We start from the raw sequence: 12,196 nt of genomic DNA on the forward strand, positions 1-12,196 counted from the left end.
AAGCAGGTGTTGCTCCTGGCTGATGTGTTCACACCAACATGATTTTGCCTTCAGGTTGGCATGGATAAGGCCCTCAACCAGCTTTCTGTGCCTCTGGGACAGTTACGAGAAGAGGTTCTGGTAAGTCCTCAGATAATAGTAAACAGTCTACCGCAAGGCAGACCAGTCCTGCTTGCCTTCTCCAGGAGGAGTTCCTTAATCGGCCAGCTTGTTTTTTGTTTCTGTTGTTTTGAATGATCCATGATTACAGTACTCGCCTGCAAAAGCGTTGTAAATGGTTCTGTTTTTTTCATGTGATATTGCAACCTAAAAAACATGTTTGGTTTAAAAGTGACGGATTCTCAGAGTAGATAGCTTTAAAATGTCAGGGGAGAAGAAGGGTGTTTCAAAATTCACCTTGTTGATACCTCCTCACCCGTAAGTGGTCCCCAAATTAAAACTGACTTATGTTTAAAAATCTGTGATTTTACAAATATTTCCCTAGACAATATTTTACATGTGGTTAGGTTCCTAGACCAGTCCATGAAAGCTGTTTAACCCCTGATGTAACTGAAGGGTGATATAAATGTCCTGTGATACCTGATTTCTCTGAGAAAATGCTCTCAGCCATGAGAACAGGGACGATGGAGGGGGGTTTTGGCATCACCCCCGGCAGAAAGCTGCCCTGTCCCCGCTCAGCCCCGAGCCTGTCGGGTGCCCCGACCTCCATCCTCCCTTGGTTCTCACGCAGCGTCCTGGACTTGGTGCACCATTTCCTGCTGTGTCACTGCTGGACCACGCCAGCCTGAGTGGCCTTGTGCGCCCTGCCCCCGAGCCAGCGCCTGGCGCCCCGAGGCTCTCCGCAGAGACTAAGGAGAGAGGCCAGCCTGGTTGGAGCAGGAGAATGGGGTTGTCGGTGCCGAGGAGCCCGAGGCGGAGGGTGGGGTGGCAATAGGAAGGACTCCATGGAAGAGAGACGTCTTGAGCCGTGCCTTGAGCTAGCAGATATTTTTGAATGTTTATGTCTTGTTTGAACTTTATGAAAGCTTGTTAAAGGACTTTCCCTGGGAATGGAAGAGAGGTGGGGTTTGCCCTCCCCTGTTGGACCCCCGCCAGCCTCTGCGAGGCTCTTTCTTCTTTTCGGTGCTCTTCCTCCCCCTGCCTTGGAGCTGGGGCATTTCCTCAGCCTTTATTAACCTTCCTGTCTTCTCCCTGAGCTCTCTCTGAACCGCCCGTCCTGCCCTGCCAGCACCACGTCCCCTCCCTTTTCCTGCAGCTGCCTCTGTAGCCACCTTCCTCATCAGCCACAGACCTCACCTTCCTTTTTGATCTCAACTCAGGAAGCCGCTGTGAGATTCTAAGATTGTTGAGGGAGAAGACTGTTTCCGTCTTAATCTGTCATTGTACCCTCATAGGCTACCACAGTAGTTGACATGTATGTTTATTAAATGAATGGATTCACCTTGCTACAAAATTTTTGTGATTTATCTAATTTATTCTAATCATTTCTGTTGTCTCCGTTTCAACTCTAATTCCTCCTACTTGACCCAATTTATTAGCTTCTGAACATGTTTCTCCACCTGTAACCCCTGCCTTTTCCTGGCCATTCTGTTTCTTCTTGATTCCTAGTATCCCCAAACCAGCATCTCATCATGGTCCATCAGCGCCTAAACATTGTCTCGTTCTCCAAAGTGCATGGGATCTAGTCTCATGTCCTCCTAAATTGACCCCATTTGTTTGTTTCTACTTCTCTCCAAAAGGAAGCCTGCAGTGCACCCGGGTGCATGCTTCACCCACCCTGAGTGTGTCTACTCAGTTCTATCTTCCCCGTCTTGTGTTCTGATAACCTCTTCTCCACCCTTGTCAGCTTACACAGATTTTCACTGTCAAACTCAAGTCCTGTCCTCTTGCCAAACTCTCCTGTACTTTGATTCAGATGATTCTTCTTCTACTCTGACTGCCTATGACATTGACTGTGTTTGTGTTGTTATTCTGTAGGCTGTTCATCCTGTGTGACCTTGGCTTTATTTGTCATTTTGCCCCCAAAGCGTGATAGCAGTTTTGTCTGATATTTTGTATTTTTGTCAATATCTGCACAACACTGGGCTGTAGGTAGTTAAGTTCTTTGGAATTTAATTAAATGTCTAAGTTTCATCATGTCACAAAACGGCTTCTGTAATATATTTCTTTATTCTTTTCAAGAGTCTTAGGTCATCTGTCAGTGAAGGAATTCGGGCAGTAGATGAACGAATGTCTAAACAAGAGGACATTAGGAAAAAAAAGGTATACTTGAGTGTCCTTGGGGTCACGGAACTTGTATACGCGTGGTCTGATTTTCTCCTCCTGGTACCTTTGCAGAGAGGAAGCGTGGGGAGCCGAGCGGGAGCTGCAGCCCAGGTCCTCACTCCTGGTCTGATTAGGGTCCTGTTAATAAGGGGGTATTTTAATTAATGGAAGGTTATTCATGGTAGCATTACAGGTGTTGAAGGAAGCTGTAGATTTCTTATGCTACGTGCCAGCTAAACGCCCTCACCGCGTGTCTTCTCACGCTTTGCAGTACTGTGACACTGGCGTTTTTCAAAGCTCTTTTGCATGTATGTATTGATGCTTTAATGTCATGCTATCTATTTGAAATAAGAAGACAGAATTTTAGAGACACCCAAATGGTACCAGAATGAACATTCCTCACTTTTTTCCAGAACAAGAAACAGTAATAACTGGCATCAGTGAAGCACTTTACAGTTTAGAAGGCATGTAATTCATTTCTCAGCTCCCCTGTAAAGAAGAGACTCACATTTCAGAGATCAGGGAGTAAGTGGGCTTTCCAAGGCCAGCGCTGCCAGAGTCCGACTGCGGGCTGACGGTTTTAGGAAAAGTCGTATGTTGCTCCTCATCCTGCCACGTTTATTTCTCCTTTTGTTTCCACCTGTTGACTGTGCCTCCACGCACGCTGCCTTTGCTTCCCAGTGGGCCCTTGTTTTAGTTTTATTTTCTGACTTCAACGATACAACGGCAGAGTTGGGGTTAGAGTTCGAGACTTCTGATTCCAGCCTGGTGCTCTATTCAGTATTTTCTACGTCTGTTTATTAGCATGTTTTTCAAAATCTCAAGAGAGAGAAGCCTCTTTTTAGCAACCTTCTGTTTAATTCTCCTTTAAATCTCAGCTTTTGTCCAAAGATTTTAAGGATTTAGTGTCTTTCTAGAAAAGAGCGTAAGCTTCGGGAGAACAGGGAATTTTTGCCCGTTTTATTCACTCATGTCCCCACTTCTGGCTCACAGTAGGTGTTCTGTAACCATTTGTTAATGAATGACTTTGTATCTTTTTGTTCTTTTAAGGTTGAGAGTTTTTATAATGTTCCTCAACCTCTTTGATAGTGTTTATAGGACAATACTGTCTTCAGTGAATTGACACTTGGGCATACAGGTGTGTCACATTCATGTAGCTTGACCATAAAGATGGTCAGAAACTAAAATTAAAACATGAAAAAAAGGGTCATAAGAAAATAAACGTAGTGCCCACGGAGAGATTCATTTAGAATGGGAAAAAGTGCAGGGAATGAGAATGCAAAAAGTCCAGTTGTTTTTTTTTTTTTATTTAAACTATAAACTTGCAATAGATTATCGATATGCTTGTTCTAGAAAGCTAAAATTAAGATCTGCATTCTTGGGAGTTCAGTGTTATGTAGAAATACTCAAAATGTGGTGTGCTCTAAATAGTCTAACTTGACTTTTGGTTTTGTATTTTCCTGCATTGAAATGGGGAAATAAGATCATTAAGATTAAACATCATGATAACTTTTTTTTTCTTGCTTAATTTTTATTTTTATAGATGTGTGTGTTGAGGCTTATACAGGTTATTCGATCAGTTGAGAAAATTGAAAAAATCTTAAATTCTCAAAATTCTAAAGAAACATCTGCACTAGAAGCAAGCAGGTAAGTTTTTTTTTTGTTTTTATTTTTAAACTAAATATCCTGTAGGTTAATACTTCACAACCAGGCTATTTTTTTTTTTTTTTGAGTTAAAACTCTTCTCCAAAAAATTAGAAAATCCAAGTTTGTGGCTTAGTGTTTTTGAATGTAGTCTCAAGAAAAGCAGAGGGCATGAAATGGTAAAGTTTATAATATATCCTTATAAAACCTTGGTGGTTATAGGCAATATGTATTTTTAATATATATATAACATAAAGGTTTTATATTATATATAATATATAATATAGTATATATAATTTTATATACTGTATGTTATATAGTATATATTATACATATGTGATTAGGTTGTAGGTGGTTATAGTTCCAGCACATCACCTCACAGGGAATCAGAGGAGTGTGCTTTCAGGGGAAGATGTTTATCCTTGGAATTGCCTTGTGAAAGCCCTGGCGAAATCCTTGTTGATCTTTGAGGTGTGGAATAGCATCCACGTTTCTTAGATTTATTTCAACAGGCCCAGAGTACTGCCATTCGTGTGTCTGCACTAGCTTTGTATCATTAAGAAACAGTACAGGACACATTGAGTTACAATTTATAAACAGGAAAAACCTTGCGAAATTAGGAAAAGAGGACCGCTGCATCTGTTCCACTGCAGCTGTCTTACTGCCTTCCTGGTCTGAACTGGGGATCAGCCGGGTGGGTGAGTGACGCAGAAAATGAGTTGAGTAGAACCCCCCCCACCACGGGGAGCGCCGAGGCACAGAGGACGGAGCGCAGCCGCGCACCGTGTGTACCACCAGGCAGCCCGTGTCACGGCGCTTCAGCCCTCTGTGCCGTCTGTACTGTGAGGCCACTCACACCATGAGCAGGGCGGTCCGACGGTCGCTGAGATACAGTCAGCCAGTACCTGGCACGTCTCAGGCCCTCAGACACATCTAACTTGAGTCTGACATGAGCTTTTCTTATGGTCACGTGACAGCCATGCCGTTTTTCCGTGTGTTTTATTGGATATTCTGCTGCAGAACCAGCCAGAGCAAATTGAGCGTCCCTCTAGTTCAGTGTCTTGGTCATACGGTAGAGGCATGTTGGATTTCTTCATTGTAGGAATCAAATTGTTAGATTTGGAAGGGGCCTCAAGGACAGTGTGTGCGCCCCGTGTCTCTTGTGGTATTGATGAAGAAACTAGGCATCCAGAAATGAAATGATTCTCCTGTCCCGGGTCTCTGCTTCCACTCATGACTAGGATGTGCAAATAAGTGGTCAGCACCTGCCGTCTGCCCTCGTGCTCCCGCCCTGACCCTCCTTGTTGGCTTCTCTGTGGCGTCCCTCTGACCTGCCCAGTGGCGCAGTGTCTTGTGATCTGCTCCGCGTCCCTGTGGCCTCAGCAGCTTCTGCCAGCTTCTTCTCACTCAGCATCCCTGCCTCCTGGTTTTATTTTCATTTTCGTCCATTCCGACTCTGTCCTTTTGATAGAAATGCCTCACTCGTGTCTTTTTCTACAATACTTCTCCTTTGTGATGTTCCATCTTTAATGGACATGATGCTGCTGCTTGCTCAAAGTCACCTTGGAGGATTTTTAAAAATTCAGATCAGTAACTTTGGGCTGTAAGAGAAGGGAAAACCAGGGCAGTGCGAGTGAATGATAAATATATCATGCTTGTTAGGCCAGGAAGCATTTAGATGGTTTATACGTAATAGATCCACGCTGGATGACTCAGAGAGGAGTCAGGGGTTAACCTTGGGGTTGGTCCTGCCGGGGAACTGCTCCCCCGTGAACCGCAGACGGAGGGCCGGCAGGCCTGGCGTGGATGCATTCACTTCCTGTGATGTGGGTGGTTTTCCTCACGAACTAGTTGGTGACCATCAGATAGGAGGATGCCTCGGAAAAGCCCAGCAGACGCTTCAGCGCCTTTATATTTCTCTTCTTCGCTGGTCAGCTTCCTTTTGAGTGATACTGTTTTATAATGTGTTTTTTGGGGGGTGCATGTATTAGACCTTTTCACAGCGAATGTCCTGTCACTAGGAGCATACGGGTAGACCACCCTTCAGCGATACGGGAAACGTAAACGTAAAGTAAGCTCCTCTGGCTGACTTGATTTGTTGCTGTTAGAAGGCCAGTTTTATTTTATTGGGGAGACAACAGTAGTCGGTACTTTTAAAAGTACTAGAGACATCTTAGAAGGAGGGAGGATGAGACAGGTAGAGCAGTGGAGGAGGGTTCAGGTGTAAGTAGCAGATGGGGCGAGAGAGAGAGAAGGATGGTTAAAGAAGAAGAAGGTCACGAACGGCAGAGCCTGGAGGAGGTGGTGGAAACACGTAATTGCACCCACACTGAGCTGGTCCAGCTCCTGCTTCTTGTCTGGACCCTGTGGCCAAGGCCAGGCGGCATTGGTGGCATCTCCTTAACTAGTTCTCTGCTGTCCTAGAACATCCTGGGCATGTGGCTTGTGCAGACCAATGGCACAGAGGATGCTTTAGCTTCTGCCTTGTAACACGGGGGCCACAGAAAAACATTGGCTGAAGGAAGTTACAATACACTGGGTGCTGGAACGTCGCCGTTGCTCATCGTGCAATGTGTCCTCTTGGAAATTAAAAACCGTTAGGAATTATATTCTGTAATTATCTCCACTAGCCCCCTTTTGACCGGACAGATTTTGGAGAGAATTGCCACCGAATTTAACCAGCTGCAGTTTCACGCTGTCCAAAGCAAAGGCATGCCTCTCCTGGACAAAGTGAGGCCGGTAAGCGCCGTTTCCGACTTTCACAGTTCGGTATTCAGGAATTTGCTAAATAGTTTTGGTTTTACCTAGAACAGGCAGACCTCGTTTTATTGCCCTTGGCTTTTATTGCACTTCAGAGACGTTGCACGTTTCTCCAAAGTGAAGGTTGGCGGCAGCCCGGCATCAAGCACGTCTCTCTGCCTGCCAGCGTTTTCCCAGCAGCGTTTGCTCGCTTCCTGTCTCTGTGTCCCGCTTTGGTAATTTTCACAATATTCCCAATCCTGCACCAGCGAAATACTTAATTGCAGCTCAACTGAAGGCTCAGATGATGGTTAGCATTTTTTAGCAATAAAGTATCTTTTATTTAAGGTAATTAAGGTATATACCTTGTTTTTCAGACACGGTGCTGTTGCACACTTTAACATACTTCAGTGTAGTGTAACGTGACTTACACATGCACCAAAAAATGCCTGTGACTCGCTTTACTGAGATATTTGGTTGCGGGGGTCGGGAATCACCCCTCAGTATCTCCAGGGTCTGCCTGTAGTGCCCCGATAATTGTTGAGCTACAGGATTTTTTATTTATTCATTCATTTTTATTTGGGGGAAGGTAATTGTGCTTATTCAGTTATTATTTTTAGTGGAGATACCGGGGATTGAACCCAGGACCTCGTGCATGCTAAGCACGCGCTCTACCACTGAGCTGGACTCTCCTCCCCGAGCCGCAGGGTTTTGAAGCTAGCTTTGAATTTTTTCTTTCAGTTTGTGTTTTTGGGGTGTCTGCTTCCTAAGTGTCACACGTTGTAGATTTTGTGTGAAGACACAGGCCTATTCTCTGAATTGTAAGAGTAAAATTAATTCTGGATTTCGTGTAACTTGACACCACCTGATGTAGTTAATTTATCCAGAGCTCTCGAGTGGACTTCACTTTCATGGTGTTTTTCAGATTTACTCTGCAGCTTAAGAGGAAAATAACTTACTTTCTCATTCTGCAATTCTGTCTAAGTCCTCCTTTGATATGGTAAGGATTTAATTATAAAGAGATTATGGGGAGGAGGAGAGAGTCATTGTTACTCTCCAGAAAATGCAGCTATTTTAATTTCACACAGATTATCTCCTGTTGGAATAAGAAATTTGTTACGGATAAATTGGAATCTTGAGAAATAGTTCTGCATGGAGCTTTCTTGCCTGTTCCTCTTGCAGCGCATCGCTGGCATTACGGCCATGTTGCAGCAGTCCCTGGAGGGCCTCCTGCTGGAAGGGCTGCAGACCTCCAACGTCGACATCATCCGGCACTGCTTGCGGACCTACGCCACGATTGACAAGACACGGGACGCCGAGGCCCTGGTCGGTCAAGTCCTGGTGAAACCGTATATGGACGAGGTCTGTGCCCCCAGCGCCTTCATCCAGCAGACGTTCCTGGAGCATCTCCTCTGTCTTGGCGGCCTCCCCGCGTGTGAGGGGATATATCAGGGGAAAGACCTCTGCAGATTCTCTGTAAAGATTCTCCTAGTCACTGCAGTGTCAGTTGTGAGGAAGGGTTGGTCTCTGGTGGTGACAGCCGGCGTGCCAGGAGTCGGGCACCCTCTCGTGTGTTGCCTTGCGATGCTGTAGCCCAGGGGTCGTCTTCATTTCGTGGGGCGAGGGTCTTGCCTAGGGAGAAGGTCTGTGTCAAAACATTTTTAGGTCAGTTTTATGGTATGTAAATTATACGTCAATGAAGCTTGTAGAACACATTTCTGAACCACTGGTCCAGTGGGTGGAACAGGACGGTTAGGCAGGTGACAGCGCTGCACACAAGTGCCCGGGGGAGGAGCGTGTGAGAGCCGTGAGCACGGAGGGGCATCCGCAGAAGAGGTGTGGCCGAGGTCTGGAAGATACTCAGGAGTTTGCGGGCCAGGATGGTAGGAGGGAGAGGATGTTCAAAGGTGAAGGACTTTTAGAGGCAAATTGGCAGAGTAATACCTTAAATCCAGAATTGAGTGTCCACTGTCCTTCACCTCCTAGGATGCAGTTAAAATTTGGAAATAAGCATGCTTTTGAGCAGCCAGAATGTAGATTGTACTGTGTGAAGTTGTCAGTACTCAGCATTTTCCGACACACAAAAATGGCAACTTTGTCTGCTTCAAACTGATAGAAGTCACAGGCCCGTCCTCGGTGTTGGCGGACTTTGTTCAGTCACCCCTCAGTATGGGAAGCGCAGAGTCCTGCTTACCTTGACTTTGGGATGAAGGTCTTCCGTTCTGAATGGGAAAAACTGAATCTCATTGATAAAAAATGAGACTTAAGGCCTAATTTCAACAATCCTGTCCACTTCATTAGGATTGCTTAGAAGCAAGTGGTCTGTCACTTCCCTCTGTATCCTGCTGTATTTGTTAGCTGTCTCTATACAGGTGAAAAAGACAAAGCACCTATATTATTTCTTTCTCAGTAAGTGAAAATGGTTACTAATTTATGCCTTTGTTTTTCACTGAACTGAACCTAACGTGCTAAATTAAAGATGCATTTGGCATTTCAGTGGCACATGGTTTATTTATTCAGTAAACAAACCATGGCCACATTTTAATTTCATGTAAATTCATAGCTTATCTTACTGTTCACCCCTTGACTCTCAACCTTAACACAGAAGATGAAATGCCACAGTAAAATGTGTTTTCTTCCATCTTCCTCTGTCTCAGACCTTCCCCTGATCTGAATGATGGTAGAAGAAAAGACCAAGGTCAAGGTGGTGAGGGGCCAGTGTCGTGGGGAGTCGTCGTCTTACTTCCCTTTCCAGCTCAGAAGGGAAGCAGATGACTGTGCCTGGCTTTCAGCTTCAGACCAGTCCGTCACCCAGCCTGTGCGCCCCCACAGCAGAGCCGTGCACCCTCATCCTCGGAGCTAGTTCTGAGTGTGACTATTGCTGTTAGAAAACGTGTCAATCTGGGAGGGTGGGGGGGAAATGAGGAAGCCTATTTTTAAGATTTTCTTTATTCTTCTCTCTGTAGCATATAATTCATATGTCTCTTTCAGATGTATTTTTAAAAAGGATATTCCTTTTAACAGGTGATCATAGAGCAGATTGCTGACACTCATCCAGGTGTCCTTCAGCTCATGTACAGCAGGCTCCTGGAGTTTGTCCCCCACCACTGCCGCCTTCTTCGAGAGGTCACAGGAGGCGCCATCTCAAGGTAGGTCACTCGTCAGGTCGGGGGGAAGCAGGGACCGCCCCCGGTGACTCCTCGCACGCCAGTGATTATTGCCAACTTATAGGGCCTGGGTTGCAAGTCCTTTCCTGTTTAATTGCCAGCACGGAGCTGTGGGGTGACTGGGGGTCACTAGCTTCATCTTACAGGGAAGGATGCTGCGACTGGTGTGTGAGGTGAAGGTCACGTCTCTCTTGAGTCCAGGACCAGTGCTTTTCCCGTCTCTGTACTTTTTCCTAAGTCAGGTCTTAAGTAAAAACTGGTTTCCTTCCATTATTCTAATGTCATAATCTGTTTATCAGTATCAATTCAGTTTAATTTAGCAAATTCTATGCTAATGTGATTAAAGTCATCTTCACTTTTGTCTCCTTTTATCTGATTTCCAGACTTTTTAGTTCTGTTGCACGAATATCCCCTTGCCATTCACCGTTGCCACTGTCCCAGTCTGGGCTTTTACCATCTTTTGTCCAGGAGAACAGAGTCTCCCTGCCTGATCTCCCTGCCCCCACCCTCTCCCTCCTCAGTCTGTCCCCCAGCTGTCCCTGGATTCTGAGACTCAGAGTACCTTCTTCCCAGGTCTTCAGTGGCTTCTCACTGGTCCCTGAGGAAGATCCAGGCTTCTGGACGCGGCGTGCAAGGCCGTTGATGCTGTGGCCCGGGTGGCTCTCCGGCGTGCGTCTCCTGTCTGTAGAACCCGCCCTTCTGCCACTGGTCTCCAGCTCACGGTTGCACCTGCTGCCCCAGCTCACACCATGACTTCTCTGTTTTGCCTCAGAGCCCCTGCCTTTCCCATTCCCTCTGTCTTTCTGTTGACTTGTCACTCCACGTGAAGCCCCAGCTCAGATGCCACTTCCTTCAGGAGACCATCCTTTATCCTAACGTTGAGCATGAACCCTGTTCTCTGCCTTCCACTGCATGTGGCTCTGACTTCTGTCGAGGGCCAACTTCCATCTTAGCTGTGCACTCCCCTCCTGTCCGGCCCACACCTCCCATCCTGGCACAGTGTCCCGAAGACAGCAGCTACCCAGTGTTTGCATAACGACAGAATTAACCTATTTTCAGGTCTCTGTCTTCATAGAGTAAGCATTGCATTTGATCTTGAATTTTCGTCCTTCGAAAAGAAAAAAAAAGTCTGGGGGATAAATACGCTGTTTGACCTGTGAAGTCCTCTCTATTTCCACTCCCCGATTTCAAGTGAAGCCCATTCTTGCCTCTTTTGTTTAGGCACCGTGAAGATTTAGTTGGATTTGGACTTGGGTAAGAATTCAGTAGAAGTCACGAGGCAAAATTAAAGGAGCCACAGTTGTGAAACAGCCAGTCATTAGATTTGATGAGGCTGCGGTCCTGAAATGACAAGTTTCAGAGCCTCACACGTTCTTGCCCACAGTGCCCAGTGTGGCAGAGTTCTTGCGGAAGCCTCAGGAGTTTGAGGACTCTAGCTTGTGCCTTGGTGGGTCGCCGTCGCCATGCTGTCCCTGCCTCCCCTCGCTCAGCTTCTGCCTTCAGGGGCCCTTTCTATCTCGCAGCCCCAGCGCGTCCAGGACTTGCCTTCCAAGGAATATGGATCGGCTCTTCTAATTGTTAATCTTGCAGATTTAAATGTTCTCTTTGGGGCTTAAATTAGGTATTTACTCTGGGAAAGAAGTGTCTTGTCATTCAGTGTTGCTTATGTCACGTACGTCTCTTGTGTAAAATCCTCAGTTTTGTTCTTTTTCTCTTCTGATACCTTAATAGAGCTGGTTCTTATTATGATTAAAAGTATATGATACAGTCTGTGGGGTTGGGTATGTGGGAAGTAAGCATCTTCCTTGCCCTCCTCCAGCCTCAGTAATTTCTCATCGATACCTAAGATTATTTGATAGCTCTTTCGAGATAATAAAGCATAGCTTCTTTAATAAGCTGTCCATCTTAATGGTTTTTGCTAAGCAGGAAAATTTTGAAAACTTTTTACTGTGTATTTTTAATACTTACCAGAAATGTTAAATGCCCATTTGACTGGCCCGGCTCAGCTACACAACTCCCAGTTTTGCTAAAATAAAACCGTATGTTGAATTGATGACCATTTTTTAAAGAGAATTATCTTAAAATAGAGCATATTACTCAGTAATACAGCAGTCAGAGTGGATAGATAGTGAGATCGTGTTGCCCAGAAGATATTAACAGGTCTTCAGAGTTCAAGAGCAACTTAAGGAAGTTGCCTTTTATATTTATGTTCTTGTGACTTAACCGTTAATAACGTAGCCCTTACTCCATGTGAGGCGCCGTCCTGAGTGCTTTACAAACACTAATCCATGTAATGATCCTGTGAGGAGGGTATTGTTATCATCTCTGTTTTAAGAATGAAGAAAGCAAAACCCAGAGGAGTGGAATGACCTGAGATTTGA

The 12,196-nt window shown here is 45.4% G+C and overlaps 1 protein-coding gene across 2 annotated transcripts in view; it reads left to right on the top strand.

Moving 5' to 3' along the window:
• Nucleotides 1–12,196, top strand: part of COG2 (component of oligomeric golgi complex 2) — a 38,834-nt gene that overhangs the window by 7,235 nt on the left and 19,403 nt on the right. For both annotated transcript variants that reach the window (XM_031460856.2, XM_031460857.2), the window contains exons 3-8: nucleotides 55–120; nucleotides 2,182–2,262; nucleotides 3,809–3,912; nucleotides 6,540–6,648; nucleotides 7,831–8,010; nucleotides 9,673–9,797. In XM_031460856.2, the coding sequence (XP_031316716.1) occupies nucleotides 55–120; nucleotides 2,182–2,262; nucleotides 3,809–3,912; nucleotides 6,540–6,648; nucleotides 7,831–8,010; nucleotides 9,673–9,797 (665 nt within the window). The remainder of the gene's footprint in view (nucleotides 1–54; nucleotides 121–2,181; nucleotides 2,263–3,808; nucleotides 3,913–6,539; nucleotides 6,649–7,830; nucleotides 8,011–9,672; nucleotides 9,798–12,196) is intronic.

The sequence above is a fragment of the Camelus dromedarius genome, chromosome 8 (genome assembly GCF_036321535.1).
Source record: "Camelus dromedarius isolate mCamDro1 chromosome 8, mCamDro1.pat, whole genome shotgun sequence".
NCBI classification, from domain to species: Eukaryota; Metazoa; Chordata; class Mammalia; order Artiodactyla; family Camelidae; genus Camelus; species Camelus dromedarius.